Raw genomic sequence first — 24,686 nt, 5'->3', positions numbered from 1 at the left:
GATCTGAAGCATTTTTGTTCTCTGTGGCCTCAAAAAGAGGCCACAGCAATCAGGAAAAACTTTTTCCAATGGTCGTTATAGTCCAAGATTCCCCAGCAGAACATTGACCAAAGCATGGCATAGTATTTTTATGCTTCTTCTATATCGGCTTTGAATTAAAGAAAATTCCTTTCACTGCTCAATTAATAAATACAAGGCGCCATTATTATCAGGTATTCTATTGGCATGATTTACGTCAGTGTGCATAATGTTATATCTGACCAGTGTGTTAAATATTAAAAGCGCTTTATTTGCAGTTATGTCAATCTGTCTAGGACTGCTTCTGCAAATGTGAAACGTCGTAACCTGCAGTACCGCTCTGCTCCTGCGGGTGGCGATAAAGACGCTCACTGAAACACAACAAACGCAGAAGAAGCTGCACACGTGCGATAACAACACGTCGCGAGTCATGGGGAAGCGGCGGCAGAATAAGCAACTTTTCACAAATTTGTCCAAAAAACAGAAGAAACACTTGAAGGAGTTTGGAGAGGAGCATCCATTCCACGATGTGTAAGCATTATAACAGAGAACAGGCTTTTTTTTAATGAAGAATTGCGTTTTATTGTCGGTCAGGAGGCGACATTTAGTTCAGCCTACCTTCAAACAAGCATTTTAACCTAAAACACAAAAATAAGCGTATCGAGTTCAGGTCAATTCCTGCTCTACTGTCTGAAGTTGCATCTATCTGTCCTTCCATCCTTTACTTTGTGTTGTTGTTCTAATTTGCACTCTATAAATCCCAATAGATCACAACACATCCAAAAGGAAACAAATGCAATGTGTTGCGGAGATAATAAGCCCCACCGGCTTATTATGACTTTCACCATCAATCCAGTTGTCCATCCAACTATCCATCTAGTCACTCATGAGTCTGTCCATCAAGATCAGATCTGTCTTTATCTGCTGCTTTAATTTATTGATGTGTGTTTTCCACAGTGTGAATGAAAGACCTGAAAGGATCCAGATTGTGGATCTGGTGAGTGTTCCTTGAGTTTCCAGATTAAAAACCAAAAATAATTGTACTAAGCAATCATTTATTTAATAAATAATCCGTCCGAGTTTCTTATCTGCTCCAGGCTTCAAAGTTAATTCTCAACACTTTGGGAATATTGAACCATAGCTTTGTTTAGAGTTAGTTCTACTATAAGTATTTAGTGCTTTTTTTTTTGTTTGGTGCAGCCATCAAGCCCAGAACAATCTGACTCAGAACCTGTAAACAGGGAAGAGGAAGAAGATGAAGAACCAGAGCAACAAACTGCCTATCAGAAGCTTCTTTCAACGCTTAGTGAACCCACAGCTGATGCCCAAAGCCACGAGGATGAAAGCAGTGATGACGAAGAGAAAGAGCTCCTCTTTGAAGGCAAGGGGATTTTTTTTTTTGGTCTTTAAAAAAATATTTGACAACAGTTTGTGCTTGACTAAAATAAGAGTTTAATGTGCAATAGAGGTTAATGTTGAAGCTGAGGACGCAGGGGAAGACGAACATGGAGAAGAAGAGCATGGTGATGAAGAGGAGGAGGGGGTTGATGAACAGAAAGAGGTGGCACAAGATAAAGAGTTTGTGGACAAACAGCATGAATCTGCGTTCTGTCTGGAGACCAACTTCATAGAAATAGGAGAACAGGATGAAAACATTGCACAACTCAAGAATAGTACAGGTAAGACCAGACAGAAAACCTAATCATTTTTTATTGGTCTTTTTGACGTGTTATGTTTTATTTTTATTCTCTCTCCTTTTTTTTTTACAGACATGTTTTTGGTCCATCTGGATACCGAACTCACTGAAAAGGATGTGCTTAACATTACATCTGGCTCCAAATCCAAAACTCAGATCACGGTACAAACAAAGTCACCTTGTTACAGCATAAAGCAGCTTTTATTTATATTTATATTGATGCAGGACATAGTAAAAGACAGCTGGGTGATTTCCTGCAGATTAGTTTACGTGGTGGGAATACTTTTCCATTGTACTTCTAAGACACTTCTAAGGTTTTTCTACTCCCTTTTTTTTATAGTGGGCAAAACTGGGAAACCTTCTCTGCACCAATCCTATTGAAAGGTTCGGCCCCATTGGCCCCCAAAAAGACACAAACCAAACAGTTTTCCATAAAGTTTTGGAGAGCAGCTGGAGGAATCTGAACCAGTCATTAAATCCTAAAGGACAGGCAGAAGAGATCAGTCCCCTCCAGACGGAGCTGCTGTCTCTCATGGGGTCCTACAAGGACCTGTATCACCCAGAGGCGTGCCATTTGAAGCAGGGCCCATATGTTCGCAGTGCGTACTGCCTGCATGTGCTCAATCACATCCTGAAGGCCAACTCCAGAGTCCTAGCTCACAACACCCAGCTGAGAGAGAGGAAGAGTCAGGCTAAAGCTGGAGTTGAACCAGAGGAAGAACCCAGAGACCAGGGACTGACCAGGCCAAAGGTAAACTAAACGCATGTGTCAGGTCAGTTTTAGCTGCAATTGTTTTTTTAATGAAAACATCAGAGATCTCTTCTATGAAAAACATTTAATTTTTTTGAAATTTGTTACCATGTAACATCCAAATTAACCTGGAAAACATAGAGATCCACATCTGCTGACCAGAATCAATACATATTTCAGCTGTACTGTCCTTTAGAAAATGAATATTTTACATTTTTATTTCACTGATGAGTGAAGTAAAAATCACAGAATATGTAAGGATTGCAACCACTTTGTCCCAGGTTCTGATCCTGGTTCCGTTCCGGGGGGCCGCTCTGCAAGTCGTTCACACTCTCATCAGCCTCCTGGAGACCAAAGGCAAGAAGATAATTGTCAGCAACAAGAAGAAGTTCAAGGAGGAGTTTGGAGAAACAGAGGAAGAAAAACCAGCCAACCTGCGCCGGCCTGATGATTACCACGCTGTCTTCTCTGGCAACGTGGACGATCATTTCAGGATAGGTACGTCTTCACATAAGGAGTTTCTTAAAACCTTCACCACTTACCTGACCCAACATCCTGGTGGTTCTGCACTCTCCCTCCCAGGTGTGTCCATAGTGAGGGGCAACATGCGTCTCTACGCCCCCTTCTACTCATCAGACATCATCATTGCGTCTCCGCTTGGCCTCCGCACGGTGCTGGGAGCCGAAGGAGAGAGTAAGAGAGACTACGACTTCCTGTCATCCATTGAGCTGCTGGTGCTGGATCAGACTGACGTCTTCCTCATGCAGAACTGGGAGCATGTCTTGGTATGAGGAGTTTACATGTGGCGCCACCTGCTGTTGAAGTTTTCCATTCTTCATAACTAGAATATTAAGTCTATTACAATAAGCTATTGAACCAGTGATTTTTAAGATTTAAAACTCAAATGTCAATATGTATCTAACGAGTTCAGTATTTCTCTTCAATATATTATTGTTATTTACCTTGATTTGTTTTGTCAAGCTGGATGGTTCTGCTACTGCAATGTTTTGTTTAAAGCTTAGGAATTATTAAGCTTTGACCTACAAGCCTAACGTGTTCATGTGTTGAAGTTTGTAAGTGTTGTCCTCACCCTCCAGCATGTGATGAAGCACATGAACCTGCAGCCGCTGGACTCCCACGGAGTCGACTTTTCCAGAGTGCGGATGTGGAACCTGAACAACTGGGCCAGACACTATAGACAGACGCTGGTGTTCAGCTCCATCCAGGACCCGCAGATCAACAACATCCTCACTAAACACTGTGCCAACTACAGAGGACAGGTCAGGCAGTAGAGATACTTGCTTATTTTTGTATTTCAAAGATCTGAAATCTCACAATTTCCTTAATTTAAGCATGCTTTAGTAGGAGATCATTGCATGTCATTATTAACACCTGACTGAACTTTGCATGCTTTGTGTTTTGTTTCTTTTCTCAGATCACAATAAAAAACATGCCAAAGACTGGCTCCATCTGCCAGGTGCTGGTTCAGCTGCCTCATGTGTTCCAGATGTTTTCATCCGACAGCTTCATGAATCAAGATACTCGGTACGTGTCTCACCTAAAATAACTTTGTAAGCTCCTCGCTGTGCCTTTTGCTTGAAATATACTTAATCATTTCCTTCATCTGCTTGTAGGTTTCAGTTCTTCATTGATAAAGTACTTCCTCAGTATAAGGACTCTGTCATGTCCCACACTCTGATCTACATCCCATCCTACTTTGACTACGTCCGGCTGCGAAATCACATGAAGAAAGAGGAGATTAACTTCACGTCCGTGTGCGAGTATTCCAGCAAGTCGGAGGTCTCTCGAGCCAGACATTTCTTTCTGAAAGGAGAAAAACAGTTCCTGCTTTTCACCGAGCGCTTCCACTTCTACAAAAGGTCTGTTTACCTTTTCTTAACCATCAAATTATGCGGCAACTCCTATTCTACCTGTAACCATCTCCTCACATCGTGCTCATCTCATTCAGGTACGCTATCAAAGGGATCAAGAACCTGATATTTTATGGCCTGCCCACCTTCCCCCACTTCTACAGCGAGGTGTGCAACATGCTGGCAGCAGGAGGTCAGGGGGAGGAGGCCAGCTGGACCTGCACTGCCCTCTATTCCCGCTACGATGCCCATAAGCTGGCTGCCATCACTGGAGCCCAGCGAGCTGGACAGATGCTGCACTCCAACAAAAACGTTCATCTTTTTATCACAGGAGCAGAGGACAAAGCCTGAACTGATAACACCCCAGAAAACATGCTTACTAGTTTTATCAATAAATTGTGACTTTGTCTTTTCCTATTGCAAATATTTATTGCTTTATTGGGTTTGTTGATGCATTTCTAAAGGGTCCATAAAACAGCCTAATCTTACGTAAACATTATCATAATGATTGTTCAGATGTGCTGATTACCAGCAAAATATTTCCTCATCTGTTTGTTGGTCAGAGTGCTTTGATTTAATCAATCAATAAAATTTTATTTGTATAGCACATTTCAGCAGCAAGGCATTTCAAAGTGCTTTACATCATAAACACAAAGTCATGCATCATGGAATAAACAATACATTGTTGCATATTACATTTCAAATACAATTCTAAACAGGCATGTTTTTAGTTGAGATTTAAACTAAATCTCAACTTCTGCTGTTTTACAGTTTTCTGGAAGTTTGTTTCAAATTTTTGGTGCATAGATGCTGAAAGCTGCTTCTCCTCTCTTGGTTCTGGTTCTGGGGATGCAGAGCAGACCAGAACCAGAACCTGAGAGGTCTGGAAGGTTGATACAACAACAGCAGATCTTTGATGTATTGTGGTGCTAAACCGTGCAGTGATTTATAAACTAACAACAGTATTTTAAAGTCTATTCTTTGAGCTACAGGGAGCCAGTGGAGGGACTTTAAAACTGGTGTTATGTCTCTATCTTCCTGGTTTTAGTGAGAACGCGAGCAGCAGCGTTCTGGATCAGCTGCAGCTGTTTGATTTGTTGGACAGGCCTGTGAAGACGCTGTTACAATAATCAATGCGACTAAAGATAAACGCATAGATGAATTTCTCTAGATCTGGCTGAGACATTAGTCCTCTAATCCTGGAGATGTTCTTCAGGTGATAGAAGGCCAACAGTGCTGAGGCGAACCTGTTGATTCATTCCATCTGGAAATTTAAGAAACTGGTCCGGAAGACATTTCTTCATTGGTATCTATTGAATCCTGGGAATGATTGGAGGAGCAGAGAGGGAGGGGGAAAGGAGGGAGAAAAGCAGTCGTGTCGTCTCCAGTGGATTTATCAGCTTGTTTTGGAACATCGTGTTCCTGATACTGGGAGCGTTCCGTCCTACTCAGACATCCTTGAGTCCGTTCTTCTGAAGCGGTGATCCCGTTGCTGTCCTTGTTGACAAAATAAAAAAGGTTTGCAGTGAGTAGCTTTATCCCATGTTCATTAAGATTCCAAAAAAGTGAAAGCGCTGCCAATAGATCCAGAGGTTATCGATGAAGGTCACTGAGCTGGTAGAGCAGCTTTTAATCAACCATTTGTTTATCGTGAGCAGCCTGGAGTGTTTTTCGTCTCCAACTATAAGCACTTTTGGGATACCCTTTGTTTTCCTGGTGGTCACTTTGTCCTTTGGAGCTTTGGGGAATGGATGTGTTGGTCTTGCCTCACTGTTGATGTTTGAAGGCGAAGTTTCACTCAGAGGCTCAGGCTGGAGTGCAGAAAATCTGTTTTTCAGTGGGATTCCCACAGAGTCAGAATGTTTTGAGGCTTGTGCAGGTCACTTTGTCTCTGGGAGCGGGGTCGGCGGAGGCGTTTTGGTTGCAGCTGCTTGTTTTTCTTTCTTCGGCGGAGCAGGTGTTGGAAGTTGAAGGTGGGTTTGCTGATTTGTCCAGGTGCGGGGTTCTCCCTGATAGTCGTCTCATCGGACCCGCAGTGCGAGACTCCCGTTTCGGCTTGACACCCAGAGCGTTCCAGGGTGAGCTGCCCGGTGCAGGGTGCACGACCTCTTTGTTGATTTGAGGAAGAGTTGTTTCATTTCCACAGGTAGCGTTGATCTCAAAGTTCACCTCCAGCAGTTTAATCTTCATTTCTATAGACTGATGTCATTGTAAAATACTGTTCATGTCCTTGGGGTCAGTCGGAGGCATTTTTGCACTAGTTTAACTTGGAGGTAAAGAAAAGTGAGGTAAAAATAAAAGTAAGAAAATCTCCCAGTCCTTAGGTTTGGAGTAATCCAGTTAAGATGTCAATAATGTAAATATTGATATTTAGCGACATCAGAGCTGATTAAATCATTTTTGTGACTCAGGTGTATTGGAAGTGTGAAGACTGGAAGCCTGTTTGTACCAATAGAGGCAACAAAATATATATGTCACTCCCAGTAAACTTTACAAATGAATAAAGTGCTAAAATTTATGGAAAACTACTGCATTTCTCTTAAAAGTAAAAAAAAAGGTAATTAAGTTTAGTTTAATTATACAGCAAAAAGTCATAATGAGTGGGTAGGTAAATGTCTGTATGTCATTTAAAAAATTGTGATCCATTTTAGAATTTTGTTTCAAATCAGGTTTTGTGGGAAAATATAATTGATATTGCATTATTGAGTCAGCTAACTTTTTTGTTAATTATATTTCAAAAACTTTCCTATTTACTGGCGATTCCAATTATTTGTTAAAGAGCTAACATCTTTCAGTTGTTTTGAGGAACATCTCTAAGACCTGATTGTCATTTATCAGAACAAATGTACTATTGTCCTTTATTCAGTTACTTTTTACATTTATGTTTAAAATATATTTTAAAATCACAAAATTGCAACCAATAAATTTCAAAAAAAAAATTAGTGCATGAGCTCCAGAGAAGTAATTTGCCCTTTCTGGAAAATACTTTGTAAGATCAGAGAAAATAGCCTTTAGAAAAGTAGCTGTGAGATCATAAGATCTCATTGACATTGACTGAACATCCTAGAAAGAATCCTGTGAACTTGAAAAGGATAACATGGAAGATGCAAAAATGTAATCCTTAATATTTGGAAAGTACCTTGTTAATTTACATGAAAGTAATCAGCAAGTAGACCATATGATCACAAAAAGTAAGTGTGATGTTATGTCAGTTGACATTCTACAAGTTATAAGATTTAAGCGTTCAATGTCGCCATCTACTGGTGAAATTTATGTACATCACTTTAAGAGTCGAGCGTTAATGATGTCATTAGAAAGCCGACAGGTCAGGACAACGCAGCGCATGGGCTTTCGCAGTAACACGGCTACTGTTATACAATTGGTCCTAGAAAGCACTGTCGGTACGTATAAGATTTATGTTAATATTCGTTGTGGCGACCGAGTGTACTTGTGAGTGCTGTATTGGCGCTGCTGTGTATTATTCAAAGTTTGTATATTTATTTCATAGTTTTACACCTACTCCAACTGGCTTCATTAAAGACTCAACGCAAACGCTCCAGTCTGTGTGATTCCTTTGGAGAGGAGTTTAGCTGAGTGTCGACTCCGGCAAGGCGTTGGAGGTTGAGGACATGACAGTAAAACGACACTTTCTGGCGGTCCAGCTTCAACAGTGAAAAGTAAACGAATTAATCAACGGAGAAAATCCAGCTCAGCAAAAGAGTAAGCAACACGCTTCAGCCTACATCATGTCAAGAAAAAGCTCCATATCAGGATCTGTTAAAACAAGATCACGCATCTCAGGCTCGTCTAATCAGTCTACGAGTTCGGAAGCTAGCAAAGTAGCAGTAGCGTTGGCACGTGCAGAAGCCGAAGCAGCTAAAGCTGAGGCAGCATTCGTCGAGAAAGAAATTAAACTGAGGTTACAACAAGCAGAGCTAGAGGCTTCAACACAGCTTCAGAAAACACATTTAGAGGCTTCCTTGGAAAAGGTGCGCTCGCAGAAAAGAGCTGCAGCCGCAGAAGCTAAAGCCGAAGTCTTAGAATTAGCTGTGGGACAGCATAGTGAGACCTTCAGTGAAATAGATGTCCCAAATGAGGACCCAGATTCACGCACAAAAGACTATGTTGAGGGAGCAACCCAACATGGGCCTACATTTAACTTGGAGCAAAGAACCTCTGCATCAGTAATGGCGTTGCCAGTTCAGCCAAGACCAGAACCTGCCATAATGATGCAGGCTCAGAATCCTACTAGGACAGTGGGGTCCAATCACCATTTCACGCTACAGACAAGATTAAATGAAAAAATGTATGCCAAAAATGGAGCAAAACACAGGTTCTTGGGATAATCCAACGGACATTCCCTTCTGTAGAACAGACTATAGAGACAGAAATGATCATTTGCCTTTGCCACAAAACGCATGCTATCCCAACGACGGTTCGCAAATGAGTCATGGGGATGAAAGTAAATGTATGTCTGACCTTGTCAGATTCATGGCCAGACGGGAGTTAGTCTCCACAGGACTCACACAGTTTAATGATCGTCCTGAGTGCTTTAGAGCCTGGAGAGCATCCTTTTTGAGTGTAATCAGAGATTTAAACCTCTCAGCTAATGAACAGCTTGACCTTTTAGTCAAATGGTTAGGGAAAGACTCAGCAGAACATGCTCGACGTTTAAGAACGGTGCATGTGAATTATCCTGAGTACGGCCTCAGGGCAGTTTGGGATAGACTAAACGAATGTTACGGGGTTTCAGAGGTGGTGGAGAGTTCCTTGTTCAAAAGGTTGGAAAGTTTTCCAAAGATCTCTAATAAAGACCACCGCAAACTAAGAGAACTTGGCGATTTGTTAATGGAAATAGAAGCAGCTAAGGTGGACGGTGATCTACTAGGTTTGAGCTATCTAGACACGCCACGTGGAATTAATCCTATTGTACAGAAGTTGCCATTCTATTTGCAAGAAAAATGGCTAACATCAGGCTTTCAGTATAAGCAGGAACACAGGGTTCTCTACCCTCCATTCAGATTCTTTGTGAACTTTGTTTGTAACCAAGCAAAGATGAGAACTGATCCCTGTTTTATGCCAACGACTTCGAATAATGATTCAGCTGAGCACCATAGGCAAGCTTAAGAGCTGATAGTCATAAACCTCTTGCTGTAATGAAGACAGGGGTTTTCACTAAGAAGTCACCTGGACAGCAATGTGGCTCTGTTCAAACCAGTATGCAATCTGCAAGCAGACCCATCATAACAGATGATCCAGCCAAACATTGTGTGCTACACAACAAACCTCATCCTCTCTCGAAGTGTAGAACCTTCAGAGGAATGCTCATTGAAGAAAGAAAGGCAATTCTCAAGAAATATGGAATATGCTACAAATGTTGTAAAGCTGTACATCTGGCAAGAAACTGTGAAGAAGAAACAGTCTGTACAGAGTGTGGAAGTGTAACACATGTCTCAGCTCTACACCCAGGACCTACACCGTGGGTAAACACCCCAGATTCTCGGATATCAGAGAACGGCGGGGAGGGAACAAGTGAGAAAAAGGAAGAAGCCGTCTCCACGACTTGCACCAAAATCTGTGGCAAGGAAATCTCAGGACGCTCCTGCTCTAAAATAAGTCTGGTGAAAGTATATCCAGATGGTCGTCCAGGTGCTGCAGTTAAGGTGAATGCAATATTGGATGATCAAAGCAATAGATCACTTGCACGGACTGAATTCTTTGATATGTTCAACATAACAGGGACAGCCACACCGTATTTCCTTAAAACGTGTGCAGGAACTATGGAAACGCAAGGCAGACAGGCTTGTGGCTTCATGATCGAGGCGAACGATGGCAGCATTCAGCTCGCTTTACCAACGTTGATCGAGTGCAACGAGATCCCGAATAATCGGTCGGAAATCCGACACCAGAAGTGGCATTAAACCACAGCCATTTGAAACACCTTGCAAAGTACATTCCTGAGCTCGAGGAGCAAACTCCTATTGTACTCTTATTAGGCAGAGACATTCTTAGAGTGCACAAAGCTAGGAAACAAGTGAATGGCCCACACAATGCACCATATGCCCAAAAACTGGACTTGGGATGGGTGATGTTGGTGATGTATGTTTAGGAGATGTTCATAAGCCATCTGCTGTGACCTCCTGTTACACCAACATCTTAAAAACTGGACGGCCCTCTCTATTTGAGCCGTGTCCAAGGAGTTACACAGTTAAAGAGAGATTCTGTTGTGATGACCCCATCTCAACTTCATCTTTCAACACAGGCTTCATCAGCAGTAGTGAAGGTCTGGATGCGGATGTCTTTCCCAAACAAAGACGGATGATTTGGACGCTCCTTCAATAGAGGACATTCAATTCCTGACAATGATGGACAAGAAGTACATCAGGATGAAAAGAACAACTGGGTCGCTCCTCTTCCTTTCAGGACATGGCGACCACAGCTTCCAGAGAACCGCTCACAGGCACTTCAGAGACTTCACTCACTGCAGCAAAACTTCAGGAGAAAGCCGGAGATGAAACAGCAGTTCTTCGACTTCATGGAAAGGATCTTCAGAAACGGGCACGCAGAAGAGGCACCCCCTCTGGGACCAGGGGAGGAGCATTGGTATTTACCTTCATTTGGGATTTTTCATCCTAAAAAACCATCTCAGATCAGAGTTGTCTTTGATTCTAGTGCACAACATAACGGACTTTCTTTGAATCAGGTACTCTTAACAGGGCCTGATCTCAATAATAGCCTCAATGGAGTCCTTCTGAGGTTCAGGAAGGAACCAATAGCCTTTTCAGTAGACATAGAGCAAATGTTTTATTGTTTCACAGTGAAACCAGCAGATCGCAATTTCCTCCGGTTTCTCTGGTTTAAGAACAATGAGCCGGAAGGAGAGATAATAGATTACCGCATGAAGGTGCATGTTTTTGGAAACAGCCCTTCCCCTGCAGTAGCTATTTACTGCCTTAGGAGGGCAGCAGAAGCTGGCCAAAAAGAGTTTGGTGAGGACGCTAAACAGTTTGTCGTCCGCGATTTCTATATGGATGATGGCCTAAAATCCCTTCCTTCGTCAGAGGATGCCATCAGCCTGCTAAAAAGAACAAAAGACATGTTAGCTTGTTCTAATCTAAGGCTACATAAGCTGGCATCTAACAGTAAAAGTGTAATGGAAGCTTTTCCTGGTGAGGATCATGCTACCAATCTGAAAGACCTGGATCTAGATTCAGGCAACCTGCCTATGCAGCGCAGTTTAGGATTGCTGTGGGACTTGGATTCAGACAGTTTCACTTACCAAGTTCAGGAGGAGAGAAAAGCATTCACTCGGCGTGGAGTCCTCTCCACTGTAAATAGTTTGTACGACCCACTTGGATTGGTGTCTCCAATCACCATTCAGGGCAAAGCACTTCTTCGAGAACTCACCACAGACTCCCCAGACTGGGATGCGCCTCTTCCTCCAGAGAAGGAGAAGCAGTGGGAGAGTTGGAGAAGCACTCTTAAAGAGTTGCAGCATTTTAAGATCCCTAGATCTTACACACATGTACCACCATCTGCTGCAAAGCACAAAGAACTTTGTGTGTTCTCAGACGCCTCTGAAAGAGCAGTGGCAGCAGTTGCATATTTAAAGACTGTGGATGGGCATGGAAAATGTCACACTGGCTTGATAGCAAGTAAAGTCAGACTTGCACCAAGGCCTGGCTATACCATACCTAGACTAGAGCTTTGTGCCGCAGTCATGGCAGTGCATTTGTATGAGGTTATTGTCTCAGAAATTGACATTCAGTTCACATCAGTTACCTTTTACACAGACAGTAAAGTTGTCCTGGGGTACATTTACAATGAAAAAAGAAGATTTCATGTATTGTTCACAACCGTGTCCAGAGAATCAGACGCAGCACACGGCCTCAGCAATGGCAATATGTGCACACAGAGCACAACCCTGCAGACATTGCTACACGACCTGTTCCAGCAGAACTGTTGAGAAACACAATATGGTTCACTGGTCCAGCCCTTCTATCCAAACATGAAGTCTCATCAGTTGTAGAGCAAACATATGAGCTTTTGGATCCAGAATACGATCCAGACATAAAGAAAGTGACAACTCTAACAACAGTAGTGTCTCAGCATCTCGGCTCTCATCGTTTTGAGCGATTCTCTTGTTGGAGAACAGTTGTTAGAACAGTTGGAGGATTGATTCACATCACTCAGTGCTTCAAAAAGAGACAAGACGACCTTTCAATGGAGTGTAAAGGCTGGCATTTGTGCTCACCACACTTGTCAGTGGACATTCTCAAAGACAGTACTACAATAATTCTCAGATCTGTTCAGCAGGAAGTCTTGGAGCAGAGCTGGAATTGATTGCTGCTAATCAATGCATTCCAAAGAGCAGCCTGTTGTGGTCGTTGGATCCTTTCATTGACTGCAAGGGAGTCTAAGGGTCGGAGGTCGTCTTCAGGAAGCGAACTTAGGATCTGCAGAGAAAAGACCAGTAATTCTACCTGGACGTCATCATGTCACCACCCTGATAGTTCGTCACTACCATGCAGAATCTCAACATCAAGGGAGGCACTTCACGGAAGGAGCTATCAGATCTGCAGGCTTTTGGATCCTGGGTGGCAAACGATGCGTGAGTAAACTCATCTTTGAATGTGTCACATGCAAAAGGCTCAGAGGAAAATGTGAAGTTCAAAAGATGGCAGATCTCCCGGCTGACAGACTCAGCACGGAACCACCGTTCTCTAATATCGGCCTAGATGTCTTTGGTCCATGGTCTGTATCTGCCCGACGGACAAGAGGAGGTCATGCGGAGAGCAAGAGGTGGGCTATTTTGTTCACATGTTTAAGTGTCAGAGCTATCCATATCGAGGTCATTGAATCCTTGGATACCTCCAGTTTCATAAATGGATTGAGAAGATTCCTGGCCATGAGGACCAGTGAAGCACATCCGCTCTGACAGGGGAACTAACTTTGTCGGGGCTTCAAAAGTCCTAGGAATTCCCTCAAATATTGATGAAACATCTGTGCAGAGATTTCTTTCAGATCACGACTGCACTTGGACCTTCAACAGCCCTCATTCTTCTCACATGGGCGGAGTGTGGGAACGGATGATTGGTGTCACACGCCGCATTTTGGACTCAATGTTCCTTCAGATGGGAACTTCCAAACTCACGCACGAGGTGCTCGTGACCTTCATGGCAGAGGTCGCAGCTATCGTCAACAACAGACCGTTGATTCCTGTCTCCTACGATCCTATGGATCCATTCATCCTTACACCTGCCACTTTGTTGACGCAGAAAGTGGGACCTTGTCCAGCTCCTGTGAGAGACTTGGAGGACAAGGACTTGTCCCGACAGCAATGGCGCAGGGTGCAAAGTCTGTCTGACACCTTCTGGGACAGATGGCGCAAGCAGTATTTATCTACTCTGCAACCTCGCAAGAAGTGGACATCTGAGCACAGAAGTTTGAAACCAGGAGATGTTGTGCTCCTAAGAGACAATGCGGTGAAACGTAATGTCTGGCCTATGGGCATCATTACTGAGGTGTTCCCCAGTAAAGATGGACTTGTTCGGAAAGTTCAAATTAAAGTACCGAAGGTAGATGGTATTAAGCTGTTCTTAAGACCCGCATGTGATGTGGTTTTGCTTATTGCTTCGCAAGTGTAAAGGTTGTGCATTTTTGTGTTATGTGAAACTTCGTAGTTTCAGACGGGGAGTGTGATGTTATGTCAGTTGACATTCTACAAGTTATAAGATTTAAGCGTTCAATGTCGCCATCTACTGGTGAAATTTATGAGTCGAGCGTTAATGATGTCATTAGAAAGCCGACAGGTCAGGACAACGCAACGCATGGGCTTTCGCAGTAACACGGCTACTGTTATACAATTGGTCCTAGAAAGCACTGTCGGTACGTATAAGATTTATGTTAATATTCGTTGTGGCGACCGAGTGTACTTGTGAGTGCTGTATTGGCGCTGCTGTGTATTATTCTAAGTTTGTATATTTATTTCATAGTTTTACACCTACTCTAACTGGCTTCATTAAAGACTCAACGCAAACGCTCCAGTCTGTGTGATTCCTTTGGAGAGGAGTTTAGCTGAGTGTCGACTCCGGCAAGGCGTTGGAGGTTGAGGACATGACAGTAAGCTTTAAGTTCCTTAAGAATTATATTCTCCAGAGAATTAACCTGTAAACTCTGGGATGTAAACTTTTAGTCCAAAAATTATAGTCGGAATATTTCATAAAGATTGTTGCCAGTTCCACAAAGTTATCCCAACCATTATGTTAAAGGAAACTCAGCTGTCCCAAAAAGTATCCAATCAGTGTTGAAAAGTGTCCAGTTAGTAGGGACACAATGTGGAAGCGATGGAGAGCATCCTGTGTCATGCATTACGAAGTTCTTTAAAGTTAATCTGAACCTTCCTACAGACTGGAAATCGGTCTGTAAGTTGTAGATTCTTCAAAGTACTTTATTGATTTGCCAAAAACAGCCTGTTGCTACTAGAAAAATGGAAGCTGTACAATACAAGCCTTAGTTGGTTTTGTTTTTAATACAGAATTCTAATTTTTGCAGTTGCATTGAATAGTTTTATAAGTGTTTGTCTAATTTATGTCACTTTTGCATTTGTTAATAATGGCCTTCCAGAGCTGACAAAGCACAAGCTGAACTATCTCTGAGATTACAAAACAGAAGCACTTGCGCAAAGCAGGATATAGACTTTCCAAACCAATAGTTATTAAGAGTAAAAAAAAAAAAGACAGCACAATAAAGAAATATAATTATTGCCAGCAGCGATCCATTCAAAATGATAAGCTGTTAGGTAAGACATCACCTGTTCAGATGTTGTATGAACCGCACACATAATTATTAACTTCAAGAGTGACTTTGGTCATCAAATAACAGTTTTCCTCCGCTGCAGGCGCTGACACGCGGCAGATGGCCTCTAACCGCCACAGAAGATGGACGAGAAGCAGCAGAAGCTCAGCCTGAAGCGAGAGGTGGGGCTGATAGGAGCCGTGTCGCTGATTGCGGGAACAATGATCGGATCTGGGATCTTCATGTCCCCGCAGACAGTTATCTCCTCCATCGGCAGCTCTGGAGCCAGCCTGGTGGTGTGGGCCAGCTGTGGCTTACTGGTGATACTGGTGTCTTTCTGCTATGCTGAACTGGGAACCGTTATCCAGGAGTCAGGAGGAGAGTACATCTACATCCTCAGGACCTCGGGTCCAGTCATGGCCTTCATGTTGGCCTTCAGCTCTATCTTATTTGTGAGGCCTGCTGGAGTTGCAGGCATCGCCCTGAGCTTCGCGCAGTACGTCGTGGTTCCGTTCTACCCGGAATGCCCACCTCCAGTGTCTGCAGTGAAATGTGTGGCTGCAGCAGCAATCTTGGTGTTAGCCATCGTAAACTGCATGAATGTTCGCTTCTCAATGTCAGTGCAGGTGTTTTTTATGGTGGCTAAGGTGGTGGCCTTGGGAGTCATCGTTGTCGGAGGGATGGTCATGCTTGCCAAAGGAAACACGGAAAGTTTTCAAAACTCTTTTGAGAACTCAAACGTGGGCATCAATCCCATCGGTATTGCTCTCTACCAGGGACTGTGGTCGTATGACGGCTGGAACAATCTGAACTATGTGACAGAGGAGCTCAAACGTCCAGAGGTAAGAAGTCACAATATAAATCAGGCAAACCTAGAAACAAAAATTCAAATCTGCACTAGAGTACTCATAAACTTTATGCGGCATTGTAAACTTCAAGTGCACTGCATAATTAAACAGCTTGCGGTGCCATCTGTAGTAGCAATAAGTTTCAGTATTTTATTTACTCTGACCTTACCAGCTTTTTACATCATCATGGAATGAATTTTAGTCCCGTTTTTACAATGATACTCTTATTATCCTAACCAACACTGTTAACTAAAAACTGTAGTTTGAGCTTAAAAAATGTTTTTAAACAGAAAAAAACCCAAAATCAGTTAAAAGAAAAGCCCAAGAATGGAAAACATGCTTCCATCTTAATGCTTTGCTGGGCAGCCTTTATTTAGTTTTTACCCTGTTCTGTCTTCATTTAAGACTGATGCACAGAACCATTTATTTTGAAGTATTTTTTACAGTACATTGGTGTGCTTCTTGGTCAGGTCTTAATAGACTTGGCCAAGAGGCCAAAAAATTAAACTTTTTACATATTATAATTTTAGTTGGTTGCAGCTATTAGCACTGTTGTCTTGCAGCAAGAAGATCCTGGGTTTGTATCCCACCTGGTGTCTTTCTGATTGGAGTTTGCTTGTTCTGTCTCTGCATGCATGTTGTTGTTTTTCTTCTTTCTGAGTGCTCTGGCCTCTTTCCAAACCTTTGAGAAGTTGGGCAGCTTTCCTAAATGTTTGTTGTTAATCCTTCTCTCTAAGTGATAAATGATTGGCAGAAGTCACTGCTTCTGACAGGTTGATATCTTTGTGTTCACACACTCTTCTTTGCTCCAACTTAAACTGCTTTTGCAGAAGTTCTGCTGACTATCATTTAAGCACTAGTTCATTTATTTATCAGCACATTTTGCCAATTTCTCAATTTAAGTCCTATTAAAAAAATGTCTATTGCTTTTGGCAGATTAATACCACTGAGGAACTAATATGTTTATGTCCATTCTGGGTTTTCCATGTGTTGTATCTCTTAAGTTTGACCTTTGAATTTAAACAGTAATTTTCTTTACATGACCCTGCACTCTGCATGTCACACCAAGCCTCTGTAGATAGTTTATCAGTGGTTTAAAGAAGTAATAAAATCAGGTCAGGTCAATCAATAAACGGTTCAAAGCACAGCCAAGAAATAGTGTTTTAAAATTTGACTTGGCTTAGTTTTATTTGAAGAAGTTGGTCTCATTAGGTAAGAAGAGAGAGAAAGAGCACTAAATATTTGCACGAGTTTCACATTGTTAAATCTCAGCCGAATACAGTCAAACAAATGAAAGCAGCTCAAAGGGATTTCAAAGTCGAACTCCGTTCTTAACAATTCAAGATTAGTTTAACCATCTCTTGATCTGCTTAACATTACTTAATGGTTCACTGGTAATCTATGCCAAGATTTGGTGGAAATACCCAGGAGTAGACTGTAGCATTCGCCAACAATGGAGCAAGGACTGAGTCTGAAGAGGAAGTTGGGATAATGGGGGCCGTGTCCTTCATTGCTGGGACCGGCATCCATTAAGGCACTGACGCTGGTGGTGATCATACTGGGAGGAGCCGGGATGCTTTTTCAGGGCAACACTTCAAACTTTGAGGATTCTTTTGATGGAACAAATGTAGGCATGAAAGCCATCGGCATTGCTTTCTGTCAGGGCCTGTGGTCTTATAATGGCTGGAAATTTTCTTTTCAGTTGCATCAATGTCTGTCTGGTTCTTTTACCAAAGTCGTATGAAAATCTTTGAAAAACATGAAAACCCTGAGAAAGATTTCAAGAAAGTCTGGCTTCTTGGACCAAATGAAACCGCAAAGTATTGAAACTTCCTTCCATTTTTGTGTGTTGATTCCAGTGAGCTAAAATAACAGAAGAGTTAAAGCTGGTGTTTAATTAACCAAAGCTCCCCCAACTATTGACACAACAACCCCAGCAGCTTATATGATGAAAGTTTATGATCGACTGATGGATGTAAAAACATTTACAACCACACTTTAGTTAATCATATGGTCTTCTGACTTGCTGCCCTCTGACCAGTTACTGACTTCTCTGTGTCTGCAGACTTCTTGAGGTTTCTGTTGGAGTGATTTGGTATTCCAGTTTTCGTCATGGCACCTAAAAAAGCATAACGACTGAAAAATGAAGCGGGTGATTGGACCGCTAAGATACATCTAGGATACATTCAATCCTATTTCATTCATTCATTCATTCATCCAGGATACCACGATTGTTTCTAGGATATTCATGTCCCCACAGTTTGTTCTGGCCTACATGGGAAGCCCCTGAGCGAGTCTGGTGATCTGGGCCCTCTCGGGAGCCGTGGCTCTGTTTGCTGCTCTGTCCTACATTGAACTTGGGGCCGTCCTCCCTGAATCCGGAGGGGAGTTCAGCTACATCCTCAGGATATGTGGTTCATTTCCTGCTTTCTCAACATCCTGAATGCCTGCATTGCTGTCAGTGTCCAAGTGATCAGTCTATTAACCATAAAGCCTAACAAAGCCTTATATAAAATCTAAGACCACTTTAAAAGATTCAAATTATTTTTGAGGAGGTATTGTGTAGAAAGTTTTCGAATAGGACATTTTATCTTCACACACCTGTTTGAGAAAGTAATGTCAACAGTAGCATGTTTGCTTCATATTTTCACAGGTAAACCTTCCCAGAGCGCTGGTGATAGCCATTTCTCTGGTCACTGGCTTGTACCTGCTGGTGAATGTTAGCTACCTGACGGTGATGACACCTAGAGAGCTCATGTCTTCCACCGCTGTAGCTGTCACCTGGGGGTAAGAGCAAGTCTGGTTGGCCAGAGTCTTTAAGTCTGCATAAAATTCCAGTTTGATCAGGAGCATCTCTCTGTCAGGAACAAGGTATTGGGAAGCTGGGGTTGGATCATGTCGGTGGCTGCGGCGTTGTCTGCTTTTGGCTCCTTAAACGGGACTTTCTTCAGTGGGGGTCGAGTCTGCTTTGTGGCTGCCAGAGAGGGCCACATGGTACCTTCTGTCTACTTTACCGAAAAACAAACATCTGTTTACAATAAAGGTTGTCACACACATTTATAGGGATCCATGTTTGTTTTCTAGCCAGATATTCTCTCCATGGCTCACGTCCACCGGCTGACTCCCTCTCCGGCTCTCATCTTCACCACTGTGATCTCTTTGGTGGTCCTCATCCCCGGAGACTTTCAGAGTATCGTCAACTACTTCAGGTGAACTTCGTCTCATTTTCCCCTTAAATAAGTAAAACAAAACCATTTTCACTCAATTTTAAACGACTTTTCACTGCTGTTGTTAGTTTCACAGCCTGGTTTTTCTACGCCGTCACTCTGTCTGGACTGATCTATCTCAAAATAAAGAAACCGGATCTCCCCAGACCATACAGCGTCAGTGTCACACTCTCATTTTAACATTTGTAGCAATTCACAACAGCTCGACATGCCTGTTTCTTCTCCTCACAGGTTCCCATTGTCCTCCCCATACTGATCCTGCTTGTGGCCATTTTCCTCGTTCTGAGCCCCATCATAGACCAACCTCAAATCGAGTATCTATATGTGGCGTTATTTATTCTCAGTGGTGCTATAGTTTACGTACCTTTCATCCATTTCAAGCTTTGCCCGGGAATGTTTGATAAGGTGACAACGTTCCTGCAGCTGTTCTTGGAAGTCGCTCCAGCAGAGAAAAACCTCTGAGTTCAAGCTGCTGCAGGTAATCTGCACAAAATTAAGCTCCTGATGCCAATTATGTAATTGGTTTGACCGGACAATCAATTATGTAATGTGTTATGCGTTATCTTTTTGCACTTATTTAAATTAAAAGACGTATGTGTTGGAAAAACATTTTTTAAATAATTTATATGGTAAGAAATCTTACAGATATTTTTCAAAAGCTGGTGCATTTTCGTTACTGCAAAAGCAAACATTACAATAATTTGTTTTAATTCTCAGCAGGTGCTTCATTTGGTTAAAATAACAATAAAGGCAGAGAAGTATGATCTATTTCTATTTGTAGCTGCATCTTTCAGATTACGGTGAAAGAATCAAATGGGAAAGAAAGTTGAAATTATCATTACACCTTTGGAAGATGATTGTTGAAGTCTGGTTGGCTTTTATTTTATTATCACTGCACTTCAACATTCAAACCTTGATTGAGTTACAGAAACATTCAGCTGTCTGTCCATTTGAATAACTTGTCATTTGTGCACACATATATTCAAAGTTATTTTTCAGATTTTGCTGCAGAATGGCTGTTAGAGTCCAATGAAATAACACTCACTTTTTATCGACATTTTCAAAAACATTTTGACTCAACTTTCTTGCCAAGAGTTATCTTCATACTCATCTGCAGAAGTCTCTTTAATCTCCATCATAAAACAGTGAAGAAAGATCAAATTAGCTGTTTAACCTTCAAATGTTTCGACCTACAATTAAATTTGTTGGATGCAATTCATAGTTTTCCAACAGCTGCAGTAAGATTGAGGACCATCTTCCTGTCTGCCTCTCTGATGAAAAGAATGATGCCCTGCGCCACAGAAATAGCGGGAATCACCATAGCAACCGCTTGCTCCTCAGTAGGTCTTTCTGTCTCGTATCGATCCATCATGGCTGAAGCCTGTGCAAATTCAGCAACTCTCTTCAGCAGCATATCAAGTTCTTTAATTTTTCTAAATGGTGTGAAAGGAAGAGGTTTTAACTTGGAGTTTCAAAATAAGGCTCACAGATACTGTATGGGTTTCAATTAGGAGTCTAGCTCTGACACAGCTGATGTTATTGCTAATGTGGCATTAAATAACTACTACATTGAGTTATGTTTATTTTCAGGTAAAACAATTTCTAGTTGGCTCAAATCAAACACTCAAAAATGTAGAGTTTTAAAAGATTTACTAATCGTCTAATGAGAAAAAACATTGATTGACAATTTGTAGTGACTAAAAATTATTCAGCTTAAAACAGATGAGCTTACAATATGAATTTCAAGTTTCTATTTGATCTTGCTCACCTTTATATTGAGTCTCTTGACAAACCACAAGTGGACAGTTTCAAAAACAAGCACTTCTCTACACCAACTTAGCAGTTCTTAACACTGGCTGGATCCAAACAGTGAAATCGTCTTTGATGACATCAGTCCTTTTTCTTCTCAGTCCCGTTTGACTCAGATTTGTCCTCACAGCTCTCTGTCTCACTTCTACCCCCTTGTGACGTCTGGTGGTAAAGCGCATGAAGCCGTGCTGCATTCATGTCAGCGTCCTCCGCGCCCTCACAGCACCTCATCCACCTCTGAGGAACGGCCTCCACGCCGTAGTGGGCCCCAGCGATGGCCCCGGCCATGCAGGCTATGGTGTCTGTGTCACCTCCCAGGGCCAAACTGTATGCTATTGTCCTCTCCAGGCCTCCATAGTTCTTTGGAAGGTAGTCCCGGGGCTGAAGGCAGTGGAGGACGCAGAAGATGGCAGTGGGGACAGAGTGTAGCGCTGCAATACCGTTTCCTGGACATAAAACAGCGGGGACGGGGGGGGGGGGGTTAAAAATTCTTCACAAGTAAAATGAATCAAACCAATCCTGTCCACAGCCACCAGTTTAATTAATGCACTGCAGCTGAACAGACCGCAATAAAAATATATATATATTTATATACCTAAACTTTCTGTGTTGAATAACAAATTAACTTGATCGAAGCAAACTTGCCATCAAGTTTACTGGTGGCGAAAACATATAAATACATATCTGCATAGTAAAAAATAATAAATGTATAGATGAGAAAATATATTAAAAATGTCAGAAAAACAAATGAAACCCCCAAGAAACAATAAATGAAAATAGAAAAGTTAAATAAAACATCTGAGTACTTTGTTCATTGTTAACAGGTTCTAGCGCTCTTTTGACCATAATTTAAATGGTTTGTTTTGCATCTTTGAATTTGAGCACATTTCATTCAAAAAGAGATTTATGTTTCTTTTAAGCCATTTCTGATTTAAATAATTGATCATATTACTCAATTAAACCACTTTCCTGCAGCTAGTTGTACTTTCTATTCATCTAAGAACATCAGGACCTGGTTTCTGTGCTTGATCCGAATCTCTAATATAATCCTTGGATGTTTATTTAATTTTCAAGAAAAAAATAATAATAACACACACAGATAGAAGTTCTAATATGAATTCAAATGACAAAGTGGGGAAGTTTACTGACCGAGTTCAGAGATGACTTCCTCTATGCTCACTTTATTTCTGTCCATCAAGTCTCTGACTCTGTGGAGACGCTCGCAGAATGGTTTTTCTGCTTCTTTTAGACTGAAAAGATACAAGACATTCAGAAAACTGCAGAGAGACCACCTTTAGAGTTTTGGATTTTTTTGACAAAAATCTAAATTTTCTATTGTGTTTTTTTTCTGGAGAAGCTCTTATTCACTGGGAACTCACATTCTGGCATCACGAAGAGCCTCCTCCTCACCCTCCACTTCTTCCATCTCTGTTATCAGCCTACTTATGAACTGCTGAGGCAGGCTGAGCGCCCCCTGGAGGGACAGATGAACAGCCAATGCTTGCAGGACAGCTCCGTTGTAACCCAGAGAGCAGGAGTGTGTCAGCATGGCACCAAGACGGGCAAACTGCAAAGAAAAATAAACTGTGAAGTGATGATCAACCTCATATTTACATTGGGGATTTTGCCGTTTTTAAACATCACAGGGTCACCACGGACCCGTTTAACATCAAGCAAATTAGGAAAAGCCAGCGCGAAGGGGGCCGCTCTCATTGCCCCGCCGTTTCCAAACGAGCCCCGACCGTTAAACTGATCCCTTGCTGGCTGGTAAACGTCAACAAGCTGGGGGGAGGCAAGTTTCTTCAACACCTGGATCACTCCAGAACCATAACCTCGGCCGGGGGAGGCACTGTACTCCTTCGCAAACCTACAAGTGTGAAAAATGTAGGTTAAAACTTTCTGATATTAGACTTAAAATAACCAGGAATGTTGGCATCAGTCTACCTGCGGGCCAAGTCCTGCTCATCGTATCCAGACCGGTTCAGAAGAGACTGGACCACACAACGCGTCATCGCAGTGTCATCACTGTACTCGAGGACCCCTTTAAAACGCAGAACTCAGATTAAACACGTTGCTCAAGGCTCAAGTTTTGAAGCACTCCTATTCAAGAGTTACAGGTAATTTTATTTTTATTACATGCAAAAGTAAAAATGGAAACTAACTGAAGCTCAAAATGACAGAAGGGTCAGAAACTTAAACTGCTGTGCAAAAATATGGTATGCTCCTAAAGGTTTTTCACATTTTCTGATGTCAAAACTACAAACAATGTATTTTACTAGAATTTGTGAGCTACTATAGTAAAAAGCTAGGCTTCTCAACTTTGGAGCCAACTTCCTGAAAACCTGAGATGAGCAGTAATGATTGAAAACGTAGGATCACAACGATCAGGCTTTTCGTGACTAATACCAACTGTGGTAACATTCACATTTTAAATTATTCACAGCATCTCTTTGACAATTTATAACATAAAAGTGGGATGATTGTGTAAGAGTCCTTGAATCAATTGCTAGTCCTTTAAAGGCAACAGAAGCAGCAGACAGTGGTTTTGAAAGCAACTGGGAATCAACTGATAAATCCATTAATACATCAAGCATCTGTTGCTCATTTTAAAGATTAAATGCAGCAAAATGCATGCTGTTTGGTGATGTGTCTACAGATCCAAAATAATCAAATTGAACATTTAAGAAAAGTATTGCCTAAAAATCTATGTAGAGCAAATAAACAACACTGTGATGTCATGCTTCTCTTGTTAAAGCTGTGCGATTCAAAGACACAAATTGTGACAGGCTGCTGGAAACAAAATGCTTCTTGAGCCCAGTCTCCCAAAATATAATCTTTAAACGCATTTACGGACTCACCGTTTCCTTTAGTTTCATCTTCCAGGCCGCTCAGGTGCTGCAGAACGGACTCCATCGGAACCTCCTCCGCTCCTTCAAACTCTCCACCGACGCAGTCTCCCAGCACAGCCGCCACCAGCGCTCCCCTGAAGCGGGACATGGAGGCCGGAGTTCCCGCTGCCGAGGCCGCCGCTCTCACTGCCATCATTGCCATTCATGCGCACCTTCGCCCTACGTGCTGTGAAGTATTTACTATCTGACAGCAAGAAGGGCCGTTGACAACAAATGTCAGCGGTTTGCTTCCTGAACCGTGTTTAGTTTCCGGTTAAAGGTTTGGCTCGTTCAGCACAGAACTATGACACCCTAGAGTTTCTTTCCACCGCTGGTCCAATGAATACGTACCAATCGAGCTCGAGCAGCTTCTGGTACTCACATTTCTAACTGGCAAACGACACCGACTACCAAGTGCTACGTTATATGTGTGCACCAAAATTTGTCAAATGTTTGGTTAAAACAGATTTGATGATTATATTGAAATTAAATTAAGATAATTCCACATACACGTAACAATTTGTAGTCGGTTTTTTTACCTATTAAAAATGACGACACAAATAGATTGGTGGAGCTCGCGCACTGCTGAACATGAGACCTAATGTAATTATTATTGCTATGAATTGTCTCAGTGCATTTTGCGGAACAATTCAACCTACACACATTCTAATTGATCCCAGTTGTCAAACAATGCAGCAAGTCCACTTGCTATGTAAATAAAAAGTAACAGCAGGCGAAGGAGAACATTTAGTGTTGAGCAGCGTTATCCCAGGAAATGCTC

The 24,686-nt window shown here is 42.1% G+C and overlaps 3 protein-coding genes across 5 annotated transcripts; 2 read left to right on the top strand and 1 right to left on the bottom strand.

The window, feature by feature from the left end:
* Nucleotides 1-412: 412 nt before the first annotated feature.
* Nucleotides 413-4,932, top strand: utp25 (UTP25 small subunit processor component). Its single transcript, XM_055038639.1, has 12 exons — nt 413-549; nt 976-1,015; nt 1,219-1,399; nt 1,485-1,697; nt 1,788-1,876; nt 2,055-2,465; nt 2,747-2,963; nt 3,048-3,250; nt 3,563-3,745; nt 3,901-4,010; nt 4,100-4,345; nt 4,435-4,932. Exons 1-12 carry the CDS (start codon nt 449-451, stop codon nt 4,685-4,687), a joined length of 2,247 nt encoding a protein of 748 aa, XP_054894614.1. The 5' UTR covers nt 413-448; the 3' UTR covers nt 4,688-4,932.
* Nucleotides 4,933-5,838: 906 nt separating this feature from the next.
* Nucleotides 5,839-20,275, top strand: zmp:0000001267 (b(0,+)-type amino acid transporter 1). 3 transcript variants are annotated; one of them, XM_055038641.1, is made up of 8 exons: nt 7,649-7,737; nt 7,845-8,056; nt 15,237-15,975; nt 18,635-18,768; nt 18,846-18,975; nt 19,066-19,190; nt 19,277-19,364; nt 19,440-20,275. In XM_055038641.1, the coding sequence occupies exons 3-8, from the start codon at nt 15,277-15,279 to the stop codon at nt 19,668-19,670; spliced, it is 1,407 nt and encodes a 468-aa protein (XP_054894616.1). In that variant the 5' UTR covers nt 7,649-7,737; nt 7,845-8,056; nt 15,237-15,276; the 3' UTR covers nt 19,671-20,275. The 3 variants fall into 3 exon arrangements, with proteins under 3 accessions (XP_054894618.1, XP_054894616.1, XP_054894617.1); XM_055038643.1 differs by lacking the exons at nt 7,649-7,737; nt 7,845-8,056 and adding an exon at nt 5,839-5,854; XM_055038642.1 differs by lacking the exons at nt 7,649-7,737; nt 7,845-8,056 and adding an exon at nt 13,982-14,224.
* Nucleotides 20,276-20,976: 701 nt separating this feature from the next.
* On the bottom strand, nt 20,977-24,200 carry adprs (ADP-ribosylserine hydrolase). The gene is made up of 6 exons (XM_055038645.1): nt 23,876-24,200; nt 22,962-23,058; nt 22,677-22,884; nt 22,397-22,584; nt 22,167-22,267; nt 20,977-21,463 (listed from the first exon to the last, which is right to left on the bottom strand). The coding sequence occupies exons 1-6, from the start codon at nt 24,066-24,068 to the stop codon at nt 21,099-21,101; spliced, it is 1,152 nt and encodes a 383-aa protein (XP_054894620.1). The 5' UTR covers nt 24,069-24,200; the 3' UTR covers nt 20,977-21,098.
* Between the last annotated feature and the right edge of the window lie 486 nt (nt 24,201-24,686).

Source organism: Poeciliopsis prolifica, unplaced genomic scaffold (assembly GCF_027474105.1).
Source record: "Poeciliopsis prolifica strain line A6 unplaced genomic scaffold, Auburn_PproV2 SCAFFOLD013, whole genome shotgun sequence".
In the NCBI taxonomy this organism is placed as follows: Eukaryota; Metazoa; Chordata; class Actinopteri; order Cyprinodontiformes; family Poeciliidae; genus Poeciliopsis; species Poeciliopsis prolifica.
Note: the sequence above shows the minus strand (reverse complement) of the source record. Positions and strands in the feature narration are given on the sequence as shown.